We start from the raw sequence: 26736 nt of genomic DNA, 5'->3' as shown, positions 1-26736 counted from the left end.
CATCAGAAAGTTGCTGATGGCTCTAAGATAAATGTCTATCAGGGATGGTCTAGACAGTATTTGGTCTTGCCATGAGGGCAGGGGACTGGACTTGAACCTCTCAAGATCCATTCCAGTCCTAGAGTCTATGAATCTATGAATAACCACACAGCTTAAGTTACCTCTGTAATGCAAGATATTTCCTACAGTCCATATGGGGATGTAGACAGGACTCTGCAGACACTTCAGATAAATGGAGAGTGCTGCCTAACACAGGTATGCACTTTTCATATGAAAGGGGAAGCTGTGTTTGTGCCAATGTTTACATTGTTGTGTTTGCTGTCTTTAGCTAACAGCCTGCACCCATGAGTGACACAGCTGTGAGACTAAGAGCAGAGTTCCACAAGAAGTGGCCATGGGTTGGATGAGTACCAGGAAAAGGAACGTTCATAGAGGAAGCTGTTTCTCTTTTATTTTATTGGACAACTGCTGAAAAAATCTTGGAGACGGAACGGCTTGGCCAAATAATGCAGTTGTTTAATGCCAATGTAAGGAGTGGTTTAAAAGCCAATGTTCACCTTAGCACAGAAAACGGTGGAGAAACAATTCAATGAGCATTCTGCTTCTTTTCACCAGGGCTGAATTTGACCTAAGATGTCCAGCCATTTTCCCCATGAAACTTCATTAATCTATCTACTTATACAAGCATCACCAGCATCGGATCTGCATGCCCGCCTATTCGAATGATTATATGTACTACAGTACAGCTGTATTACCCTTACTCACATTTATTACAGTGGTGCTTAAGGGTCAACCAAGACTGGGGCTTCATTGTGCCAGGTCCTGTACACAGTAATAGCAAGTCTCAGCACAAACACCGTGTAGTCTAAATAGACAGGCTAGCAAAAAGGCATTATTGTCCCCATTTTATAGCTGTATAACTGAGGCACAGATGGACTGTGTGGTGTGCCACAGCTCACTGGAATCAAAACTGGTTTTGCTCGAACACAGTCTACTTCATTCACCACAAAACTACCCTTCTTTTCTAGGCAGCCATCTTCCTACCTGAGCTATTTCTCTGGATTCCATCATGAAAGGAGTCCATCCAACAGTCCCTCCAAGCTTCTGTCAGGCCATTGCAAGGTCTTTTCAGCTCTGAATCTGCTGTGCCACTATGCTGCAGATGCCACACTGCTATTTTTAGCATGCTAGCTCAGGCAGAGCCAGTGTGAGTGTCTCTCCAGGCTAGGAGGCACGCTTCCAGCTGCAGTGTAGACATGCCCAAAGTGATTGAGGAGCCGGAATCTCACTGATTTTAATGGGGCTTGTGTTCCTAAGTCATGCAGGCACTTATGACAGTCCCACCCAATGTTTCCAATGTCAGGACTGATGTTCACCAAGCTCATGTTGGCTCAATCACACCTGGACCCGGATTTCCAGAAGAGAAAAGGAGATCACAGTCCTACATCGCTTGACTAAGAATGAGAAGGAACTACACTGTGAAACAGGAAGATACCAACCAGGGTGATTTACTGTACTGAACTGTCACTGTAGTTGAGTAGGAAGTGAAACAGCATTTGCCTTGCACTCAGTTTCACAGAAAGAGGGTGGAAAGGGAGGGCGGGGGGACCAACCTTGGTTACCATTCACCTTCTGACATCAGAAACCTCCGGTGCACCATGAGAGGCTGCCTTCACAAAATCCCTGATCAAGAACATGAAGCTCCTTCCCCTCTTCACGGCTGCATCCTGCCTCACGCCCCCAGGTCCCTTTTTCTTCGAACGACAAATGATGAAGCTTTTTTTCCAGATCACATGAGCCCAGGATGAAGGGGGAAAATCCTGCTAGGAGCAGAGATGGGCTGCGAATGAGAATCTGATCAAGGGGAGATACGGAGTGATACACTGAGGACTATATAAGAATGTGCTCCTCACCAGAGAAAACACTTTTCCAGGTGAATGATTCTCATGAAGCAGCCATGACCATGACTGAAGCCAGTGTTTCCAGGAGGCTCAATGCGAGTAACAAAACTTACTTCTATTTCACCACAGCTTCCCTCACAGTGTGTCTCGTCTTTGCTCTAGCAACCATCATGGTCTTAATCGTTCAGAGGAAGGTAAGTCACTGCCAGCTTTTCTCCTTCAGTCTCTTTTTTCTTCCTGCTCTCTAAAAGGGTTCTTGCAACTGGAGATTCAGTCACTACCCCACAAAAAATGTAGATTAGGACGATAAAGGCAAAACAGACTAAGAGAAAGAGAGCAACGTTATAAAGAAATTATTTATTTTCTCTAAGTAAAATACTAGTTTCTTGTGCACAATATCTTCCACACAAGAGAAATAGAAAACTTCATGCTCCAGGACATAATCCATCAGGAGTGCCTAGAATGAGGTTTTTACTGTGTGGTTCTCATACTTTCCACTAATCTTGCTGGTTCTGGCCACCATCAGAGGCAGGACACTGGGTTAGGTGGACTTGTGGTCTGATCCACCATAGCAGTTCTTATAGTACTGTGATGCTTTGCCAAAATTCTTTATCGATTGACGTGATAGAAGGAACCACTGTGTATGACACTATGTATTTGCAAGTAACGGTAGTTTGCAAAGTGTGTGGGGTGGGGAGAAGCAATTCTTCAAAGGCATTGCACGGTACATTCCTGCAAGCATTCAGATTTCAAACTCATTAATGGACGGAGAGAGACATAAGGGGACATAAGTGAGGGAGGAGGATAGATGTTTTCAGATTGGCTTTGGAAAACAATGGAGAGGACACTGAGGTAGAGGGATGCAGAGAAGCCATTCCAAACTAGTATAAGCTGCAGAGGATAAGGCTCTTGAACCTAGTGTCAAGTCTGGGGGAAGGAACAAGAAAGCAGGTCAGTGCTAAATGCAGATAAGGAGCAAGAAAAATGAGGAACTCTTGAGGTAGCTTGTCGACAAGCCTGCGGAGTATTTGAAAATAAAAGAGGACAGCTCTGAGCTGGATCTTGGAATGAATGGGGAGCCAATGGTGTATTTAAGGATGGGGCGATGGGGTTATATTTCTCTGTACAGCTGGACATCGTGAATAAAATCTTGAAGCTATTGAAATCAGTGAGAGTTTTGCCATTGCCTTCAGTGGAGCCAGGCTTTCACACAGTGGGGTTAGAAATCTTATTATAAATCCAAGTTCTGAAGATGCCCCACTGCACCTGTTAGAAGGTAAACTACAGTAAGTAGCTAAAGACCCAGATTTATGGGTGAAAGCTGGACTGAAAAATGCTATCTGTCATGTTCGTGTCTCTTGATTTACTAAATCAAGCATGTGTGGAACTATCTGGAATTTACCTAACAATGAAACCTCAGGGTCTGTTACATCAGTGTCCATAAGATGTCACCTAGTTGAAATCAAGGTTGTTACACTATGTAAAACCAGTGTGAGCATGGTCAGAATGATACTCCAGTATTTCAACATAATAATCAACTAATGGGACACTAAGGAAACACCTATAGTCATGGATTAGTTAATTACTGCAGAGATCCCACATAAGGTTGGTTCCAGTGATGCTTATTACCACTAAATTTAACCTGCTGTTACACTAAATGACAGAGGAATGATAATGAAGGATTAAGGTTGTTCATTTTGGAAACAGAGCTTGCAAAAGGAGAAAGCAGCAAGCTGATAGCTCAGGCCTGTGATGCAGAGAATCATGATGAAATTTTGTTCTGCATGGGGGAATTAGGGAGTAAGGAAGGTGTCTCCTGGTCTTGCTTTCAAGACACTGAAGAACTCACATGCCTAAATCATCTCCCTGTGGTCCCTTTACTCTCCCTCAATGGGGAAATGACTAACCTTCAAGCCCAAATGATGAACTGTTCCACCCCATGAGCAGTTCCTCAGTGGGATGCATTTCTCATTTGGAACATGCATCCTCCCTCGTGCTCACGCTCAGTGTAAGATGGGGCAGGAATTCCTCTGAGAACTAAGTTTGTTGCTGTTGAGTTAGGCAATCCTCTAGTCTAGGTGCTTTCTTTAATGCACCCCCACAATGCAAGTGTTTTTCGGACATTCTCATCATCGGGCCCACATGGCTCACAGGGCTCAGTCTTGTGACAAGCTGCACCCAACCGTGCTGCTGGATCAGACCCGTGAGCTGTTTTGATTTTCTCTAAAGTCTTTTTCAGCTGGATTGATGGGTGATTGCCAAAGGCACACATTGGCTACCTAACTGTCAATGGAAGTTGGCTGCCTATCCCTCATTTATGCTGTTGAAAATCTCCCTCTTAACAAATTTCCTCTAAAAATTTAAGACTTAAGGCTCTTACATAAGGTGAAATTCAATAAAAAAGCACAGGAGCTCTGCAGACCTGAAAGCAAGATGCCCTGAACATTGATTATACAACATGGAAGATCACAATAAACAAACACCCATACATCTAATCATCCCTCTGGAGCAAATACAAATGCCGTTAAATAATAATCCATCCTAGTGCATTTCATAGCACACCAAAAATAAATCATCTTCACATCCACTTCTCTAGAGGCAATGGCTTAGCAGTGTAAGTTTAGACTCCATAGAACTATGTATTGGGACAGAGTCAACTCAGTTCTTCATGCTTCTGCTAGAGATACATTGACCATCTTCCAATTTATTGTATCTTGCTCTTTTAGGTGAGATTTTGTTTTTCATAAAAGTGGAAGGGTTTGCCATGGCGGGGCCTTGGACAAAATTTCCCTTTCTGATTGCAGCTATGAGAGGCTAATGCCCTGCACCTCAGAGGTGTCTCCGTTTCATTGCAGCTGTAGATATATATTCATTGACGCACACTGGGGCAGAGGGTGTGATGTAAACAATAATTATTATGGAGCAACAGCCTTAAATTAGCCGGTTGTAGCAAAATGTTGCCGTGAACATGGCAATAGTAGACCCCATTTATCCCGATGCTTGTATGTTATCAGCCATCGTAACTACACACAGGGAGAGGACATTTCAGGGGTTTCTAAATGCTCAGGTTTCTAACCTGATAGGATTTGGTTTGGTTTTTCTCCCAGAGCTGTTCAGCCCTATTACAGCAATGATGTAAAGTTTTATATGTATAATTATACGGAATGATCTAGTTTTGAAATCTGTTATAGTTAAAATTCTAGAACAATTTCACCAGCTGGAATCCAGCCCAGGTCAGTACAGACCAAAAGTCATTCCTATCCGATGGCTGTTTAGTACACTGTCCCACATGATTTCTAAAAATGTCACTCTATTTCATACCTGGACATGTTGCAATTTGCATTAAAGAATGCCCCCTGGTGGGCAAACTTGGCAGAGACAGCAAGAACTGGATACCATGGAAAATGAGCCACAGTCTCCTAAAATAGAACCCTGCAAAACAGGACAGAGGGCACGTCTAGACTACGCGCCGTATCGGTGCATTAAAATCGATTGCTCGGGGATCGATATATCGCGTCTGATCTAGACGGGATATATTGATCCCTGAGCGCGCTTATATTGATTCCGGAACTCCACCAACCCCAACGGAGTTCCGGAAGCGACATGGTGAGCCGCGGACATTGATCCCGCGCGGTGAAGACGGGTGAGTAAATCGATTTTAGATATTCGACTTCAGCTACGCTAGTCTCGTAGCTGAAATTGCGTATCTAAAATCGATTTTACCGCGTAGTGTAGACCTGGCCTTAAGGCATCTTGACGGGAGCAAGATCCTTCTGCTCAAACTCATGCTGTAACCTTTCTATGGTTAAACAGTATCCTTCACTGTCCTAGGCTGGCAGCCTGGTACCGTTCACCAGCACTAAAATCATTCCCTTGTAGATATGCCTGCATTTGTAATGATGCCCCGTCTCAGGTCAAGTGTGAGGCTTGAACCAGGAGATGTGGGTCATTATTCCAAGTTCTCCCATTGACTATGTGAGAGGTAGGGCAAGCTGCTTAAATTGTCCCTGCCTCAGTTTCCACATCTGTAAAATGAGAGTAATGATGCTCACCCACTTTGAGGTCCTCAGATGATAAGTATGAAGAATTATGATGCTGGTGCAACCAGGATGCAGATTTTACAGCCTTTGCTGTAACAAGTATATCCAAATATTAAGAATTAGGTAGCTGTTTATAGGCCCTGTTGGAATATAGGGGCTAGCTGTAATGGCTGGGACTCATTCATTAATTTTCCTATCAAGGCAGAAAAATGGGGAACTGTTGTTGTTTTAATAATAGATTGTTTAAGTAGGGTGGCATCCTAGGGCAAAACTCCCACTGATGTTGATAGGCCCAAGATCTCCCCCCGGAGCCTGGTTTTCAGAGCTGCTGAGTGTGCATGACTCCGGTGGCGTAGGCTCAGCACCCAAACCTCCTGATGCTGTCCTGATGTCTCTGTATAGCACTATGTTAGTTAAGTGCCTTTACATGGATTTTATAAGACCAGTCCCACACTTCAGTGAATGCAGGTAAAATGGACTTTCAATCCTAAGGGGGCTAAAGATACTCAGCCTGTATTCTCACAATTCAAGGATGAATCTCAAAAGGTTGGGGCTTCAACGCATGGCTTCACCGAAATCAATAGCAAACCATCCCACTAAGGTTAAATGCTCAGGATTTCATCCTGGGGAATTTGGAGTCAGGGTGAATACCACACCTGTAAATAGGGGTGCTTAGCTGAATCTTAGCCCAAATACTGAATTCAAACCACTTGGGTCTGCAAATGTAGGCCAAATTGCTTATAACAATAGATTTTCTCTCCACATGTGGGCCCAGATGGGAGATTTTGGTGACAGTTCAGTGTGGTAGGTTCTGGTTGGCAGGAGCGGCGCCAGGGTTTTTGGCGCCCTAGGCAGGGGTCCTTCCGTGCTCCCAGTCTTTGGGGCTCTTCGGCGTCAGGTCCCGGAGCGAGTGAAGGACCCGACACAGAATTGCCACCTACGACCCAGAGCGCAGAAGGACTCCCCCGCCGCTGAATTGCCACCGAGAGCGGCAAAATGCCACCCTCCCAAATCTTGGTGCCCTGTTGCCTAAATGGAAGTGCCGGCCATGCTGGTTGGAGTCTGGATGTTGAGATATTCACAAGTGGCTGAAAAAAGTTATCTGAACAGAAAGAAAGAAAGAAAGAAAGAAATTTCAGAACAGGCTCATGGCAGTGCAAGTGCACTGAAGTCAACAAAGTGACACCTATTTATACTAGCTAAATTTGGCCCTGCGTTCAAACTCAGTTTTAAAAAGAGGCATAGAATCTGGCAAAAGAGTGCTTCTTTTCCCAAGCTCATTCGTCCATCCCTACTCATGTCGTCTGCAGGGCATGTTCTGGAATCTGATGCAACAGTAAACCTCACACCTCGTCATTTGTTATTATGTGGTTGTTTAATTATTATGGGTATTGTTCCTTTCCAGTCAGGGGATATGTGACCTTTGCAGGTTTTCTCCCAGGGAGAGGGGTCTGCAAAAAGCCATTTATCAAGATGATTTTGATTAGATGACAAATGAGACACCAGGTGGATTTGCTTTGGGAAGGTTTTTTCTTATAAAAGCACTTTTTAAAAGCTGATTTTCCCTGGCACAGGCTTATCATTTTCTCCAATGAAGCAAACGCAAATCAGTCTGCTTGTTATGACTGAGACCATTCATCACCCGCACGCACAGCCATTGGAGATTTATAATGATTTTTTCCCAAGCCTGTACAGTACAATTTCATCTCTTTGAGCACCTAGAGGGGAATGCTTTACATTTCAAATTAGAGCATTAAACTGAATCTTCTTGCTGTGGGAAAGGAAAAAAAAACCTGTACCCAATGACGTTTAGAAGCAAGCACTAAAGTTTTATTTGAGTGTCTACTCAATTATTCCTGAAATAAAATGCATTAGTATCTGTTATTTGCCATCCATTCTGACTGCATTTTAATTTCACCCCATCTGCACAGCAAACTATGAGTTGCCAGATTTATAGATTTTTTCCCCTAACCTCCATTTCAGAGGAAGGTTTGAAAGGTGAATGGCTCACTCTAATGCTATTGATTCAATTGCTTTGCAAAACACTTCTTTATAAACAGCTGTGGAACCGTTGCCTGATTCCATTTAGTGAAAAGGAGGGTTGTCAAGCGATTAAAAAAATTAATTGTGATTAATCGCGCAATTAAAAAAAATAATAGTGATTAATCGAACTGTTAAACAATAATAGAATACCATTTATTTAAATATTTTTGGATGTTTTCTACATTTTCAAACATATTAATTTCAGTTACAACACAGAATACAAAGTGTACAATGCTCACTTTATATTTATTTTTTATTACAAATATTTTTAAAAAGCAAAAGAAATAGTATATTTCAATTCACCTAGTACAAGTACTGTAATGCAATTTCTTTATAATGAAAATTGAACTTACAAATGTAGAATTATGTACAAAAAATAACTGCATTCAAAAATAAAACAATGTAAAACTTTAGAGCCTATAAGTCCACGCAGTCCTACTTCAGCCAATTGCTCAGACAAAGGAGTTTCATTACAATTGACAGGAGGTAACGCTGTCTACGTCTTGTTTACAATGTCACCTGAAAGTGAGAACAGGTGTTCGCATGGCACTGTTGTAGCCGGCGTCGCAAGATATTTATGTGCCAGATGCACTAAAGAATCATATGTCCCTTCATGCGTCAACCACCATTCCAGGGGACATGCGTCCATGCTGATGGTGAGTTCTGCTCGATAATTATCTAAAGCAGAGCAGACCGACGTGTGTTCATTTTCATCATCTGAGTCAGATGCCCCCAGCAGAAGGCTGATTTTCTTTTTTGGTAGTTTTGGTTCTGTAGTTTCTGTATTGAAGTGTTGCTTTTTTAAGACCTCTGAAAGCATTCTTCACACCTTGTCACACTCAGATTTTGTAAGACACTTCAGATTCTTAAATCTTGGGTTGAGTGCTGTATCTATCCTTAGAAATCTCACCTTGGTACCTTCTTTGCATTTTGTCAAATCTGCTGTGAAAGTGTTCTTAAAATGAACATGTGCTGGGTCATCATCTGGGACGGCTACAACATGAAATATACGGCAGAATGCAAGTAAAACAGAACAGGAGACATACAATTCTCTCCTGAGTGATTGGCTGAAGTAGGACTTGCAGGCTTTAAAGTTTTACATTGTTTTGTTTTTGAGTGCAGTTATGTAACAAAAAAGAATCTACATTTGTATGTTACACTTTCACAGTATAGAGATTGCACTACAGTACTTGCATGAGGTGAAGTGAAAAATACTATTTATTTTGTTTATCATTTTTACAGTGCAAATATTTGTGATAAAAATAATAATATAAAGTGAGCACTGTGCACTTTGTGTTCTGCATTATAATAGAAATCAATATATTTGAAAATGTAGAAAAAACATCCAAAAATATTTAATAAATTTCAATTGGTTTTCTATTGTTTAACAGTGTGATTAATCGTGATTAATTTTTTTAATCTCAGTTAATCTTTTTGAGTTAATCGTGTGAGTTAGCTGCAATTAAGCGACATCCCATGTGAACTGTAATTGTAGATGCAAAGTTTCCTTCTTCATGTGGCAAAAATGCTCCCACCTCTTCTTAGAACAGAGTATATTGCACTGAGATTTAATGTTCTGACTCCCTGGTTGTGGGGTTGCATATTGGGAAAGATGGTCTAATGGCTAGGGCCCTGAATTGAAGCACAAGAGACTTGCATTTAATTCCCAGCTCAGCCTCCCTCAGTGATCTTGGCCAAGTCACCCATTCTACCTCATGCCTCTGTTCTCCCGCTATAAAATGGAGATAACATTTTTCCCTGTCACACAAGGATCCTTAGAAGGTAAAATCCATTAATGGCTGTGAGTCACTCAGGCTAAGATCGTCAGAGGCATTTAGGCACCTAACTCCCACCAGTTTCCTTTGGGAATTAGGCACCTAACTACCTTTGAGGATCTGCCCCTCAGATATTACAGTATGAAGGGTCATATAAGTACCTAAATAGAGCTCTAGCTGCATAGTACAAACTTCTACCATTTGGACTAAAGGAGGAAGTGCCTTAGATGAGAGCAGTAGCAGCTGATCTGTGGGTCAATCACAGAAGGGGGTCACAGGCACCGTTGGCCAGGGTGTTATATTAAAAACATTCATAGACATTTTGGACTAGCACCTCAGGACTTGGAGGAATGGAAGGGATCACAAGGCTGATCCTTGTGCTTCAGACAGATTTACAAAATCAGACCAAGTAATACCATTTACTCTTGACCTTTCTTCCTTCTCCCCAGCTAACCATTGCAGGACTCACCAGACTTTAGCCCACTGTCAAGTATGTTCCCTTGACATTTTCAAGTATTTCCCCCTTGTGGCCACTGAGTGAAGAGCCCTTTATTTCAGCACTTCTGGTTCTAGTCGCAGCCAGAATTGGAGGACAGACAAATTAAAATTAGAAATAAACTACCTCTTGCTGGTAGGACATCATGGGACATAAGTGAGGGATAAGGCCTTGCGCTGGTCTGCTGCTCAGGTTGAATTTCACTCTTCAGGAACAGAATGTGATAGAACATAACTTGAAACCATTCTATACCTTGAACACAAATATTCAGAGGCCCTAGAATAAATATCGGCTCCCTTTTCTTTCAGGGTCTGGCTCCCCCCGAAGACGGAATTACAAGTACACTCAGGAGAGGTAAGACCTGTAACTGACTATCAGTATAATTTGCCTGTTTATAATGCAAATGCCACCCAGGGTGACAAAAAGCTGTTTGCGCAACTCTTAATCATTTACCCAAACTCTCCTCTTGTTGTAAAAGCCGAGCCAGTGGAAAAAGTTTACAAGTTACTAGGTGCCTCCGGAAACCAGTGCACAGCTAAGCAAATAACAAGCACATCTTGTCTTTGGTATATTTTTTTGCCAGAGGATGTGAACATTAATCTGATTATAAGGTAGCACGTGGATGGCTCAGTCCTGCATTCCTGCATGCAGAGACACATTCTACCCTGTTTTTATTAGGGATGGGTCATTGGCACTTACTTCAAAACCACTGGAACACCGTGGGTTCACAGGACTGATATGACTTCAAACAGTGCTGGGTTCACATTCTGCTTTGGAGAGGACGCAAGAAAGAAGGAGAGTTGAGGCGGAGGTAGCTGGGAGGATGGTGAAAAATGGGGTATCAGGAGAGGCAGAGGGAGAAATATGTGGGGAAAAACAGAGCACAGAGGAGGAGACAATTCTAATGAGAATAATGTATACAGTGGTCCAAGAGTCTGCTTTCGCTCAAACCATCATAAAACTGGAGTAATTGTTGGTTTCACTGCAATTCTCCATCTGCTTAGATGGGCCACCATCACCAAATGTTTCAGCATCTCACAAATATTAATGAATTTATCTCCATCTCCAAGGAGAAGGAAAGCATCATTACCATTATCATTTTACACATAGGGAAACTGAGGCCCAAGGTCACACAGAAAACATCTGGCAAACTCAAGAATTTAACCAGGAACACCTGGGTGCTAGTCCAGTGCCTTAATTACAAGATCATCCTTTTTCTTACTCACCATTTACACAGAGGTAACTCAGAACAGTGTCTGGCCAAGTACATACACTATCCAGCATACCAAACTGCCCTCCTGTGCCAGCTATGCCATCATAAGCTTCCTGGCATCATAAATGTCTCATCGCTTCTTACTATTTTCAAATTGAATCTCTCTGGAAATAACCCAAGGTTTTAATTTACACAGCCAGGTTTGAGTAAAGAGAAGATTAGATCCTTGAAGTCCAGATTCTGCTCTCGGTCACCCTAGTACCAATCCAGAGTAATGGCTTCAGGGGAGCTACCCTGGCTTCACACCAGAGTAACTGAGATTGATATCAGAACCTGAGTAAGCTTTACAAATGCCCTCAGAAGCTTTGCAAAACATCAGCAGGCAAGACTGGACCATTTCCAATCTTTACACCAAGAGAAGGAAAGGCAAACCCCAGCAGTGTGAATATAGGGAGTAAAAGACACACTCAGAGGACCAGAGCCTTGGCAATTGTAAGTTGACATGGCCTCACTGACGTCATTGGAGTGATGTTGATTTAGAGCCATCTGAGGCTTTAGCCCTAATTAGTAAGAGGCAGAGGGAGCTGCAGTAGTGGATGCTTACCATAGACAGAGGAATTGATGAAAATCAGGTGCAACAAAACCAGCGACCAATTAATCCAAAGCTAATGGTACAATACAATTCTCTGTGGCGCAAGGTAGATTTCTCACTTAGGCCAGGTCTAGACTACGCGCCAGATCGGCGCGTTAAAATCGATTGCTCGGGGATCGAAATATCGCGTCTGGTCTGGACGCGATATCTCGATCCCAGAGCGTGCTTAGATCGATTCCGGAACTCCAGCTAGACGACCGGACTTCCGGATTCGACACAGCAAGCCGCGCGGATCGATCCCGCGCGGTGAAGACGGGTGAGTAAATCGATTTTAGATATTCGATTTCAGCTACGCTATTCTCGTAGCTGAAATTGCGTATCTAAAATCGATTTAATCTCATAGTGTAGACCTGGCCTTATTCTTGTATTAGCAGGAGTGTCGTATGCAAGACACAAGAAGTAATTCTTCTGCTCTACTCCACGTTGATTAGCCTCAGCCGGTCTCTTGTGTCCAGTTCTGGGCACCATATTTCAGGAAGGATGTGGAGAAATTGGAGAAAGTCCAGAGAAAAGCAGCAAAAATGATTGAAGGTCTAGAAAACATGACCTGTGAGGGAAGATTGAAAAAATTGGGTTTGTTTAGCCTGGAGAAGAGAAAACTGAGATGGGGCATGATAACAGTTTTCAAGTACATAAATGGTTGTTACAAGGCAGAAGCAGATACATTGTTCTTGTAAATCTCTGAGGATAGGACAAGAAGCAATGGGCTTAAATTGCAGCAAGAGTAGTTTAGGTTCCACATTAGGAAAAACTTCCTGTCAGGGTGGTTAAGCACTGGAATAAATTGCCTAGGGAGGTTGTGGAATCTCCATCACTGGAGATTTTTAAGAGCAGGTTAGACAAACACATGTCAGGTAGGTAATACGTAGTCCTGCCATGAGTGCAGGGGACTGGACTAGATGACCTCTCGAGGTCCCTTCCAGTTCTATGATTCCATGTTTCTAAATAAACACACTGAAACCTTGATTCCTTCCCAGTCAGCTCCTGCCAATTGCTCTCTCTCAGCACGAATAACTGGGGGACTGTCGACAGAAGGAATGTGCATTCTCAGGGAGCTTACAAGCTGTCGTTTCATTCAGTCCCATTCACTCCCTAGACATACTCAAAGTGGGATTTGTGTGCACTTTAAAGCCCCTTTCCAGGACTCAATTGGAGTAAAGTGGCTTTAGTGTAAATATACATTCTATATAGGGGGTGAAATGCCATGTATATGTATTACATATAAAAAGCTACATTCAGATACAGTTAGTTAGGTTGTAAAGTCAAGTATTCAACAGTTAGAAAATGCCAGATTTATGGTTGTCGGTGCAACCTTAATTCTACCCCTCTGTGTCCCGAAGGAGGCAGGAGTGCAGTGGAAAAAATAGCAGATCAAGTAATTAAAAAATGTATCGTCAGGCAACTTCACAATGGAGAGACATATGCTACTTTCTAGAGTTGATTGAATGATACTAAAAACATGCATTACATTTTCATCTCATGTTTCATTTAGAGTTTACATCCTATTGCATATTATTAACTAAATACCAATGGGTACTTAACAGCAAATTTATTCAGGTGTACATATTCCTTACTCAGCTGTCAATCCTCCAGGGACAGGTTTGAAATCATCTAATGGCATCTAATTAAGAGGGATGCTTTGCCAGCTAATTAAATGTTTATTTGAAAAAGTGCCATGGAAGCATCGCTAAATCGCTTTTCCGTATTCGATGGAATGGCACAAGCAACAGAGGGAAAAATATAAGATCACCATAAAATAAATCTTTCCTGAAATGTAGTCTGTGCAGTTGTGAAATCCCTTCCATGGTTCTTGGCATGCATTTACCATTCTGCTTAACAAGTGATTTCTGCCTGTCAGAAGGTGTTTGGTGAGAGGCTCCACAAACCTTTCCATCTATCATTCCCTTTCAAGTTCTGTGTCTCCAGCTTGCCGATTCTTCTTGTTTTTCTCTGGATCATGAAGACACGGCACCAAACTCTGCTTTCATTGACCCTGGGGTATACCAGGAGATACTTCATTGTTTGCCTGGAAGTAAGATGTTGAAATTCATTAGCAGCTGAATGATTAGACACCAGAGGACATATTTTGATCTCTGTTATGCCAGAGTAAATCAGAATAAACTTGAAGTCAGTGGAATAATTCCAGATTTATACCAATAGAACTAAGAGCACAATTTGGTCTTATGGGTTTGAATCTGGTCTCTCTTACGCCAGAGAAAATCCGGTACAACTTCACTGAAGACTCTGGAGTTACACTGGGGCAAAAACAATGTAAGAGAAAGCAGAATCCAGTCTCATGATGGTAGTCAATTACTAAGGAGTCTGTCTGGACTGAGAGAGATGGAGAGACTGCAACTTTACTGATCTATCTTTGCAAGTCACAGTCAGTGACTTTGTATATGTAATGTGGGGAGGAGAAGGCTACCTTGCCAGGACTTTAGTATGGAATTGGACAGACAGGTCTGGTATTGCCCTCTGATAGCTTCCTAGTCCCTAGTTATAGGTTTTGTTTGTTCCGCTGTTTGCTTTTAGGAGAAAAAACTGGGTGGTGGCAAGTCTGGGCTTGCAAATGCTAAGCAGGTTCTACAGTTTACCTCCAAACCAGGCGTCCCTATGTGACCACCAATGCAATACGTCTGGCATAACATGAACAAGTGGCTGGAAGTTAAAACCAGACAAATTAAAATTAGAAACAAACCACCTCTTAATTGTAGTGAGGGTGATTAACTATTGGAACAAACTATCAAGGGAAGTGATGGATTCTCCATCTCCTGATATCTTGAAATCAAGACTGGATGCTTTTGCAGAAGAGATGTTTTAGTCTAAACCAAGCTACTCAGCTCAATATTTTTAATAACCTGTGATATACAAGAGGTCCCACCAGCTGGGATGCTGAGGAGCCTGGGGAGTTGGGCAAGAAGCTCAGATAGCAGGAAACCAGGCAAACAGACTGCCTCAGCCAGCTTAGTTTCTGGTGAAAGTTTTGACAGAATCAATGTGTTCCTATGAAAAGTATCAATTCCACAAAGTCAGCATTTTCCAGCAAAAAATTGCTACACTGGAAATTTTGCCACCATCTCTCATTCGTCATGATTATTTGTATTACAAGAAAACCTAGAGATCAGGGCCCCCTTGTGCTAGGTACCATGCAGGCACATAATGAAAGGCAGTTCCTGCCCTAAAGACAGGACAAACAAAAAGGTGGGAGGGGAAACAGAGGCTGATTGAAGCAATGAGGACACCCAGCAGGTCATTATATATAGATCTTCCTACAGTGTTTTCCACTGCATGCATCTGATGAAGTGGGCTTTAGCCCACAAAAGCTTATGCTCAAATAAATTTGTTAGTCTCTAAGGTACCACAAGTACTCCTAGTTCTTTTTGCTGATACAGACTGACAGGACTATCACTCTGATACCTAATCAGGGTAAACTTCATCTGCCAATACATCCTATTTAAGTGTCTTCTCCTGTTTACTTCTTGATCCTGTTGCCAGAGGTGGCTCCATCTGGTGGCTGGATTCACCATGATCTCTGTGTGTGAGACAGAGAGACTGAATGCATGCGTATGGCCTTCAGATTCTTCCTGTCCTGAAGCTACAGTCCACTGAATAACATTGGGTACCTGTTATACGCACCTTCCTTCTTGCATGACTGGTGGAATCTGAGTCAGGTTCTCAATGTTACTGCAGATGAGGCTGTTGCCCAGCTGAGACACATGTCCCATAGACATAGCAGCTCTATTGGTCACGTCAAACAGGGAGCCTCCTTTGATCTGGACCCCAAGGAGCTACGCTAGGCTTATGTGACTCTCTCCATGTCTTTCAGCATGCAGACACCACATCCCTCAGGAGAGGTTCCTTTGGGAGCCACATGTGACTTACTCCAAGCAGCCATGGCAATGGCATACAAATATTGAGATGCTCATGACATAAGTAGCATCTTCAGGACAGAATAGTCCGCGCACCTTCCTTCTAGGGATTCTTTCCCACTGTCAGACACTCCTCAAATCTGCAGCGTATTTGACCTTCAGATACCACACAGCTTAGGGGACAAGAATGCAGCCAACAAAGATTCCCTTACCCTTGTTTCCAGACTCTGGCCCTGGTTTTCCTCGTACTTACTGTGGTTTAAAACTGATGGAACCCAACTGACTTCAGTGGTGTTACTCCTGATTTATATCATTGTATGTAAGCGAATTAAGCCCTGCACACACCGATCTTCCCGTGTTTATGATCACACACACACACGTTTTACATTCATGGAACTCCTCTGATTTGCACTGGGCCAATTGCGCTCAGAATAACTAACTAGAGAAGCAAAACTGAAAAATGGTGATAAGCAACCCTAGTGGCAGCTTGAGCTCAGGAAATGCTTCTCTACAACCAGACTTTTTTTTTTTTTCCATGCTTGGTTTTCTCAGAAACACAGCTGATGTCACCAAATAAATTCTATTAAAACTTGCTGACGTCAATGAAAGCTAGTTCAGGCTTACAAAGGCCAGGTACACTCACGTCAGCTCAGAGCTGATCATGGGAGATGCCTTTAATGTCCTGAGATTGTCTAGTGAGGTACTCAGCTCTTTGAAAGATCATGCTCTTTATCTCAAGGCACCATGCTTTGCTTGATCAATAGAGCCTGCGGTGCTGGAGCTTTAAATGCTACAGGGTCTTTTCTGATGTGAAGGGTGAATTTCACTCCATAACACTGAGTTTCCATAAAAACAAAAAAACAAAAAAACAGACTCTACCTTCCTGCAGATAGATGAAGTTTTAAGGGGCCAGGGGTATGAATGCGTCTTACCAAAACCTATTTTTCATCATGATGCAGATTTTAAGTACCTAGGATAGGTCATAAAGTTTTCCCTTCCCTTCTCGTCTCTTCTCTCCTCATCACTGTAGTCCCTGGGCAATTTCCAGTAGTGCATGAAGCAATGTGATTAAATCTGTGCTTTGGTCTTTCTTTGACTGGCATGTTCAACAACAGAGGAGTTGGGTGCCCCACTCTCACGGACCTTCCGTGTGCAGCAGTCACCTACCTTTGGCCCTTTTGAAAAATCTCAGCCTCGGTCCTATGTTTAGTGTTATCTAATTTCATTCATTCCTGTGTTCGTCACCTGCCTGACCAATGGTGGTATGAGTACAAAGATTGCATCATTACAAATGGCCAGCCAATAGGATTAGCTATAGCTGCTCAACTGCTCCCCTGTTTGCCCACTCCAATGACAGGCAGCCTCCACCTTCTCACTTAAAAGTCAGGCTGTTCTTGTAAGCAGATGTTCTAAGACCTAGACATTAAGATCTCTTGTCTTACACTTTCATACAAAACTTTATCTGAAAGTCTTAACTAGTTTTACACAGAGGCCACATTTTGCTCTCATTTACACTGTGAAAATGAGTAACTCTATTGATCTCAATGGAGTAACTCTATTGATCTCAATGGAGTTACTCCAGATTTAATACTAGATGCAAAGCTTCCTTCTTCACATGGCAAAATGCACCCACCTCTTTTTAGAACCAAGTACATTGCACTGAGATTTAATGCTCTGACTCCTTGGTTGTGGGGTCCCATAGTGGGAAAAATGGTCTAACGGCTATGGCCCCGAACTAAAGCACAAGAGACTTGCATTTAATTCCCAGCTCAGCCTCCCTCAGTGATCTTGGCCAAGTCACTCATTCTTGTCTCTCTGCTCTTAAAAATCTGTAATGGTCTAGTCTTACACAGAGGCCACGTTTTGCTCTCATTTACACTGTGAAAATGAGTAACTCTATTGATCTCATTGGAGTTACTCCAGATTTAATACTGGTGTAACTGACAGCAGAAGCGGGCCCTATCATTAACAAGGCCTCATAAGAACCCTGTGAGGTAGCTAAGTATTATGCCAGTTTAACACAAGGAGAAACTGAGGCACAGAAAGGTGGAAGTGACTTGCATATAGCTGCATATCTTGGGCCAAATTCTTTGCTGGTATAAACTGATACAGCTCCATTAAAGCCCATTTACACCTGGAAAATTTGGCTCTGTAGTGTCAGATCCAGGTACAAAACCCAGCAATTCTGACTTCCATTCCTCTGTTTTAGCCACTAGACAACACTCCCTCCACAAAAACAGAACAGAAGGCGTTCCCTTCCCTGAGAGTTTACAATCCCAGTGTAAAACAAGAGACAAGAAACAGTCATGGACAGAGGGGATGAGTGCAGGGAAACAATGAGACAGCATCGGCAATAGTTCCAGCACCCCAGCTGCTGAACTGTGTCAAGGTTTTTTGTCGATATCACAGCAAAGGAGATTTTTGAAGAGAGATCTGAGGGGGGCTAAATGAGGTAGCTTTGTAGATATTAATGGGGAGCAATGCCCAAGCGCCAGGGGTGGCATGGGAGAAAGCCTGAAGGGGCTTGTTTGAAAATTGAACCAGTCCAGTGGAGGATTCAGCATGGGTAGACTGGAGGCAATCATCCACAGTGAAGGAGAGCTGATAGGTAGGGTGGCATAAGGCTGTGAAGGGCTTTGGAAGTGAAGAAAAGTACCTTTTATTTGACCTGATAAAGAAGAGGGAGCCAGTCGAGTGATTCAAAGACAGCAGCGGCTCCAGGCACCAGCACTCCAAGCACGTGCCTGGGGCGGCAAGCCACGGGGACAGGGGGAGAGGGCACTCTGCCGGTCTCTGAAAGGGCAGCACTCAGGCTGCCTTCAGCGACATGCATGCGGAAGGTCCACTGGTCCCACGAATTCAGCGGCAATTCAGTGGCGGGTACACCGAAGCTGCGGGACTGGCGGACCTCTCACAGGCACGCCGCCGAATCTGCAGGACCAGGGACCTCCCACAGGAGCGCCGCCAAAGGCAGCCTGCCTACCATGCTTGAGGCGGCAGAAAAGCTCGAACCGTCCCTATCCAAAGAGAAATGTGACATACTCAAAGCGATGGGCTAGGAAAATGGTCTTTGCAGCAGCATTGTGAATGGATAGCAGTGGGGTAAGATTGCATTTATCAAGGCTAAGGAGAAGGCTGTTGCAGTAATCAATAAAAGATGGAGAATTGGGGAACAGGTGAGCAGGAGGCTAAGAGCTGACAGGATCGTTGGTTAAGAAGGGTGGAGGTTTGGCTTACAAACATCTGTATCCAAACTGTGGTAGAATGTGGAAATCACTCCCTGCTGGATTGACAGAATTCAGCTACGCTGCACTTTTTTGCCCAGTAGAGGGACCTGTTCTCCTGCTTTTGAGCAGCTGTAAAGCAGTGACAGAAATAGAGTGCCCTACTCACCGCAGCATATGGTTCACACGCAGTATGCATGAGATCACCTCTACATTGCATAATTTGAGTCGCTCGGCTTCACGATTGCAAATCAGTCATTTCTCATTGCCTCATCATCAGAGAAAAGGATGTGGGGGAAATGCATTGTGCATAATGGAAATAAAACCTCCAGAAGGGCATATAAAAGAAGCAATTGTTTCATAATGTTCAGGGAACTATTGCAAGAGTTCATGAAATCCTCTTTATACAGTCCTTCTATCCTCTGTCTACAGCTTGATTGTGCTGATAGGCCAGTCATTAAGGGTATGACAGTGAGCAAATAGTAGTTCCAGGCTTAAGGATGGCAAAGAAGTCTGAGGAGCTAATGGTAAAATTCTCAAGTATCTTTTTTTGGGTTTTACTGACTTTCCCTATGCCCCATTCCTCTCCAGCTTCAGTTCCTGGATTGATTGAAGGTGCTTGCGTTGTGCGTACCAATTCCTCTTTCACTATTGTTATGCAGGAAGAAACATATGCAACAATCAAATTGTTTTGTATGAAGTAACCAGCAGCCTTCAGATCTAGAAGATCATCAAACTCCCCTGAACTTCTTTGAGCCTATCTTAATGTTTCTCTTTAATTATAATGTCTAATTTAATTATAATGTTTAACTTTAATGTCTCTTCTTTAATTATAAAGAAATAGAGTAAAATCGTCAAAAGTGCCTGTGTGAGCCTAAATCCCCTTTTCAAAAGCAAGGCCTTGTCTACCCTAGAAAGCTGTGCCGCTTTAACTACATTGGTCTAGTTAAAGCAGTGCAACTCGCTAGGGTGGTTAAATGTGCGTATACTGTTATAACGTAATCCCATGTGGGAGGGGAAAGAAGGCATACCAGTGTATGTCACCTTTATACCAGCGTCCCTGGGTCCTAAGGCTTTCACCTGTATAACTATATCAGTAAAAAAAAAAAAAAAACCATACCCCTAAATGAAATAATTATACTGATACGAAATCTGTGTGTGGATCAGGTGTTAGTTGGAAAGTTAATGAGACTTAGGCTATGACTACATTTGCAGAGTTTTTGCGCTGTCTGTTTCACCAGTGATTGGGACTCCGTGAAAGAAAAGTGCTGGTTTGTGTTCTCACTTCCACAGGCATCAGAGAGCGTTCACATTTGCAGCACTTCCATTGCTGATGAGAGCAGCGCACGGAGAGCAGCTATCCCACAGTGCAGCTCTCTCCATTTTGAGGATAGGTCTTGTTGGAAGTAGGGGCATGATCGTGGGGCATCCTAGGTCCCTGCACAGCCCTCTTTCCCCAAACACTGATCAACTCCAGTAGCTCAGCACTGCTCCAAGCCGGGGATCGTTTTCTCCCTGGAGCAGGTATTGTCACGTGGCCAGATTATAAGTGAGCACTTGCCAAGAAAACAGGAAGGGGAGTTTCTAAATTCCCAGGGATTTACAGGGGGAGGGGCGGGCATCTGTTTACCTGGCATCAGAGCAGCAAAGCTGCTGGCCAGAGTGGTCACCTAGGCACCGTGGGATATCCTCTAGAGGCTAAACAGGAAGAACATATCTTCACTTGCACATCACTGCAAAAGCATCACCAGTAAGAGCTGTATGGCTCTTGTGGAAGTGGTTTTTTTTTTGCAGTGAAACTTTTGAGTTTCACCACAAAAAGTCATTGGCAAGTGTAGATGTTCCCACAGTTTTTCAACAAAAAAGGGACTTTTTGCATTTTAAATGGCAAGTGTAAACATGCCCATAGAGACCAAGTCTCTTCTGAAAATGGTACTTCGGCTGAGTCACTTGCAGTACAATAGGGACAATTACTGCAAAATGTATTACAACAGGAACAATTATGTTTCCAGAACACTGAGTTATTAATTCCTAGTAAATGAATTTCTGGGATAATATTTGGTTTATTTTCCAGTTCTATCTCTGTTGGTCTTTTACTGACATACTCAGCTGACAAGTATTCCATCTGGGTATCAGCGGAATGAGTTTAAAGCAATACTGAGCTAAAGTCATCCCTGACTTCAGTAAAGTCAAACCAGGAATGAATTTTCTCCATTCATTAAAAAGTGAAATGAAGCTAGAATAGGACTATGCTGCACTGAGGACCATGGGACTTGGACTTTTTACTTGGGACAGGGAACGGTTCATGATGGTTTGGGTTGGAGATAGCAAACCCTCTAACGGAAATGAAACTCCAATGGCTGTTTATCTTTTGTTTCCTCCAGAGAATGAATTAAAAGCTGTTATTACAACCCTACAGAATGCTTCATTTATGAAAGCGGCTGCATACATGACAGGTCAGTGAATGAGTCCAGCTAATTCAAGTTTACGCGAGCCTATATCTCAAACTGGCTGAAGATTTTCAGTCAAAAAAAAAAATTGGTGGAAAATGGCCTTTTAACTAAATTGACATTTCCATGAAAATAGTGCTTGTTTTGTGGGGAAAATGAAATAATTTTTTTAAAGTTTTCAGCAACCAAATGTTTTGTTTTTAAATGATGAAAACAAAACTTGAATGAGCGTATGTCTTTGTCCCATTATTTCCCACTACATGTTCCTGACAACATTTTGACTACATCTGCTTGTGCTGGGGGGTTTTCTGCCTACCTGTAGATAGCAGCCAAGTGGTTTAAGTTGAGAAGGGAGGTGTTCAAAATTCTCAGCCTCAAGTCTAGTGGGCCTAGGACAGTGGTTGGTGTCTTCTGTGGAAGAATGACAGAATATTTGGCTACCATTTGCCAGCAGATAAGTCCAGCAAGCTCTCACTTGTGTGTTTAAATAGACTATACACCACATTGGTATATTGTATTAACTCATTCTCCTTTTCTTTCTAGTGTCAAAGCCAATAAATAGTCCAAAACTGAAGTGGACAAACAATCGTATTCTCCAAAACATCACGTACAACAGCAAAGGAGATCCAGTGATCCACACGCCAGGCTTGTACTTGGTCTACTGCAACTTGCACTTTCATCTAACCAACTTCTCAAGCAACACAATCTTACTAAAGATGGAACTGCTTGTGAATAACATCACCAACAGGCAAACATTATTCACGCCCTGTTCCAGCACCAACAGGCAAACAAAATTCAAGCAGTGTGCATCAGTTACAGACAATGACAGGATATTTCAGGAGCTCTCCATACTCCATCTGGTGAACCTAGATGCAGATGACTGGCTATCAGTAAAAACTGAGCATTACGAATATTTAGATTTAGATTTCTTGCCCAAAGACAATGTTCTTGCAGTCCTCAGGTACAGTGATAAAAGTGAGGAGTGCACTGACTGCTTCCTGTAGTTCAAAGTAACCTATCTTCAGTAACAATGCCTGGACAATACCTGGTCTTAACCTATCTTCAGTATCTGCTGGACAATACCTGGTCTTAGTTGACATATCTTACCTCATCCTTAGGGGAAAATAAGAAACTTTCCAAGCGTCCAAAAGTGAAATCTAAAACACAGTAAAACATGCACCCGACAGACATAGGAAAACACTCTGCTTTGGCTGAGAGTGGGATTGCCGTGATGCCAGAAGACTGTCCGCCAGGAACGGGGCCAGCAAGTGATTCACAGACCCGACAATGGCGCCTCAAAACAAAAACAAAACCAACCAAATTAGGAGAAGAACTTTCCATTCTGAGAATGATCATTTATCTGATATCTTCCACTTACAGAAGCAACTTGGCAAGCATGACTAGCTTGGGGGGAATGGGAGCTCTTGTCATCTGAGGTTTTTGGAATTATACATGATAGTATTTTGAGCTAGTTTTTCCAAAAACTAGCAGTCAAAGCTGATACCTGATGCTTTCATTACAACTAGAGCAAGCAACTGTAAATCTGCGAGAGAGCCTGTGGGCAGCATGACTGAAAGCAGAGGTAGGAAGAAGTTAGTTCATGAAAGGCAGTGTGGCCCAGTGGTTAGGGCACTGGACTAAGGCTTGGGTTCTGTTCCCTGTTCTGCTACTGATCTGCAGGGTGGCTTTGCCCAAGGCAACCATTCACCGTTGGTCCATCTTTCATATTTAAATTGTAAGCTCTCTGGGACAGGGACTATGTATTTGTACCGTGCCCAGCACAATGGGATGCTGATCTCAGTTGGGACCTTGAGGTACATGCATAATACAAATATTAACAGTAGTAATAATAACCTAGTGCGTGTGCCATGTAACAGGATCGTCCCTTACAGTATATTTTCAAGTGCCTTATAAAGTCAAGTTTTAAATGTAATCTGAATGTCACCACAGCATATACGCATATAAACATTGCTTTTAGGGAGCTCGGAGGAGGAAGGAACGGCCCACACTGCACTAAACACCTGCAATTTTGTGACAATTTCAATTCCATATTCGGGAATGTTTGCATCCGGAGTTTTGATGTGGCCCACTATCGAGCTCTGGCATTTCGCTCAGTGTCTGCTCTGTGCTTTTGGTTTGACCTTGCATCTGTTACTTCTGAGTGTAGGGGGTGGAGGATATGACAGGACAGGATCATCCTCTAAAGTTATGAAGTTATTTCTCTATAGTACAGTAAATCAGAGCATTACCTGAAATTCCAGCTTCCCAAACATGTTTAATTAAAACGTAATTCCTGTAATATCGGTGACAGCAGAAAATGTAAAATTAAGAAAGCAAGCACTAGATCATACTCTCTTTTCACCATCAAGAGCCTGCTGATATAATTTTTTTTCATGAGTACCTATGTATTGTTTTAGCCACATGATTAGAGCTGGGCGAACTGTTCACAATGGATTTTTTTTAGTGGATTTAGCTCCCTTTTGTCTGTGTGAATTACCCCTAAACAGACTACAGTTTTTACTAAAGGTTTTGCTATTCAGGTTTTTCTGATTAATGGTTTGTGTGAGCACATTCAGAATATTTGTAATATTCATAATTCATTATTTGTGTCATGTGACTGGTCACCTAAGTCACATGGCATGGTTTCTGCTCCCTGGTCAGATGACTTCAAAATGCACAAACAGCTTTCAAAACACATGCCAATACATAGTCACACAAAAATGTGTGCGTGGAAACATAATTACATAAGTCATAGGTTTGCAGGTCAGAAGGGACCAGTATGATCATCTAGTCTTGCAGGCTATAGAACTCCTCCAAAATAATTTCTGTTTGAACTGGAGAGTACCTTTTAGATCAGAGGTTCTCAAACTGTGGTCCATGGACCACAAGTGGTCCACAAGCTCCAGTCAGGTGGTCCGCAAATAGTTCCCTCTAAGGTGCTCATCTGGGTGGCCTCACATGAGAGAATGAAGGGCCACCCACCTAATTAGTGGAGCTGTGCAGGCATGGCTGCACTAATTAGATGCCTGGACCCTGGAGAAGACACACATGTAAGGTGAGGTGGTGGCCGTGGGGGGAATAGGGGGTAGGTGAGAGGGGGCAGTGGGGTGATCAGAGGGGGTGAGGGGAATTTGGGATGTGCAGGGCTGTGGTGGCCAGAGAAAGAGGTGACTTTCCCCAGTTCCAGGGCTGTGGCTGCCAAGGAGAAACCCTCCTCCTTTCCAGTCCCAGCTCAGGGGCTGCTGCAGTGGGGAAGAGAGGGAGAGACCCAGTCCCACCTCGGGAGCTGCCACGGCGGGGAACAGAGGGCACATCCATCACATTAGAAAAGTAAGACTACTAAGATTAAAATATGAGTTGTGTGCTTTTATTTGTAGCACAAAAAACATTAATTATTAGTAATATTTTTTTTTATACAGTGCTTTTATCCAAAGCACTTTACAATAGTTAGCTAATGGTATAAACAACATTTGGAAAGATCATTAAGTGGTCTGCCGAGACCCTCAGCCATTTTTGGAGTGGTCTACAGAAAAAAAGTTTGAGAATCTCTGTTTTAGATCATTCACAACATTTCCTGTTTTGGTGACCATTCATGTGAAAAATGTTTCACACACATATACACACTTGCAAAAAAAATGAGTGAAAGGGATCACAGATGCCATGGGAACAAAACCTTTATTTTTTATTTAAAGGAATATATATATATATTTTTGCAGCATTCACCTAACTCTATACATTCAGATCCTCAGTAGCATCAAATCGTCTCTCTGCTCTTAAAAATCTGTGATGGTCTATGAATGGCTTTCTAGCCAGCATCAGCCTGCACTTGTGTGTCATGTGAGTAAAGAGGCTCATCCCTCTTAGGAACCTTTAACAAGGGCCGATTTTTCAGCAAATATGAATGCAGCAGCAGCATTGACACACAAAAAAAGGCTTTGAATTTGAAGGGCAAAATAGCTCTTTTTTTTATTAAAAAAAAAAAAATCCCTCTGCATACAGGGCCGGTTCCAGGGTTTTTGCCACCCCAAGCAACAAAAAGAAGAAAAAAGAAAAAAAAAAGCTGCGATCACGATCTGCAGCAGTACCGCCGCCACTTCAGTCTTCAGCGGCAATTCGGCGGCTGGTCCTTCGCTCCGAGAGAGAGTGAGGAACCTGCCACCAAAGAGCCAGACATGCTGCCCCTCTCTGTTGGCCGCTCCAGGCACCTGCTTTCTGGGCTGGTGCCTGGAGCTGGTTCTGCCTGCATGGGATGATATGTCTCTATTCTTTCAGCAATGGAAGAAATAACGGAAGAGTGGAACTTGGCTGATCAGCCCCTGGCTTTGCATGACAGCAGGACAGAACAATCTGGCCCCTACCATGCCACATCCAAGAAATAAGCATAAATTACAGCCAGAAAGTCTGATCATTCAGAGGGCACACTTTTGCCGCTCAGCTAGATGTGTGTCAAATGGCTTTCACTAAAACAAAGCCCTGGGCCAGGCATCAGACTCCACACTTCATTGCAGAGTCCAAACTATTTTACTATTTCATCTTCCCACAACCTCCTCTCTTCTCCTTGTTTTTGGCCATGTTTCTAGAATAATAAAAGCCCATTCCAGTCCTTTGTACTACAGCATGCCATTTCAGCATGCCATTTCAGCCTTTGGAGGACACATCATTCCACGGGCCTAGACGTCACATGTTGCAGAAGACCAAATTCTCAATGAAGGCCCCTTTTCAGAAGGTTGTTGTTCTCCTGTATTAAATCTACCTCGCTTGGTCTTAGTCTCAGGGCACACTGGTTATGCAAAGTTCACTTAGTAAGGGTGGTAGACCAATCCACAAGTTCTGGATGTACCTTCTTTGAGATTCCCTCAAACGATAGAACAACCTTGGACCACTGAAAGAGCCTATGTCACATAGACATTTTTGACTATCCCTCCCCATGTCCTTAGATGTGGCAGTCCTGTGGTTGTCTGTGTGTACGCTACATTCCTAACTTGACCAGAAATGGGAAGCAGCAGAAACCTCATGTGGAAGTCTGATCTTTCTGGGTTTCTGGTCCATTTTCAGAAACCAAAGAAACTAAAT

The 26736-nt window shown here is 42.9% G+C and overlaps 1 protein-coding gene across 1 annotated transcript; it reads left to right on the top strand.

Annotated features, from left to right (window-relative positions):
* The first annotated feature begins 1608 nt into the window (after positions 1 to 1608).
* Positions 1609 to 22708, top strand: TNFSF8 (TNF superfamily member 8). Its single transcript, XM_032797898.2, has 4 exons — positions 1609 to 2095; positions 10564 to 10609; positions 21598 to 21669; positions 22207 to 22708. Exons 1-4 carry the CDS (start codon positions 1901 to 1903, stop codon positions 22665 to 22667), a joined length of 774 nt encoding a protein of 257 aa, XP_032653789.1. The 5' UTR covers positions 1609 to 1900; the 3' UTR covers positions 22668 to 22708.
* The last annotated feature ends 4028 nt before the right edge of the window (positions 22709 to 26736 follow it).

Source organism: Chelonoidis abingdonii, chromosome 24 (genome assembly GCF_003597395.2).
Source record: "Chelonoidis abingdonii isolate Lonesome George chromosome 24, CheloAbing_2.0, whole genome shotgun sequence".
In the NCBI taxonomy this organism is placed as follows: domain Eukaryota; kingdom Metazoa; phylum Chordata; order Testudines; family Testudinidae; genus Chelonoidis; species Chelonoidis abingdonii.
The sequence above is the reverse complement of the archived record's forward strand: the minus strand, read 5'-3'. Positions and strand labels throughout refer to the sequence as shown.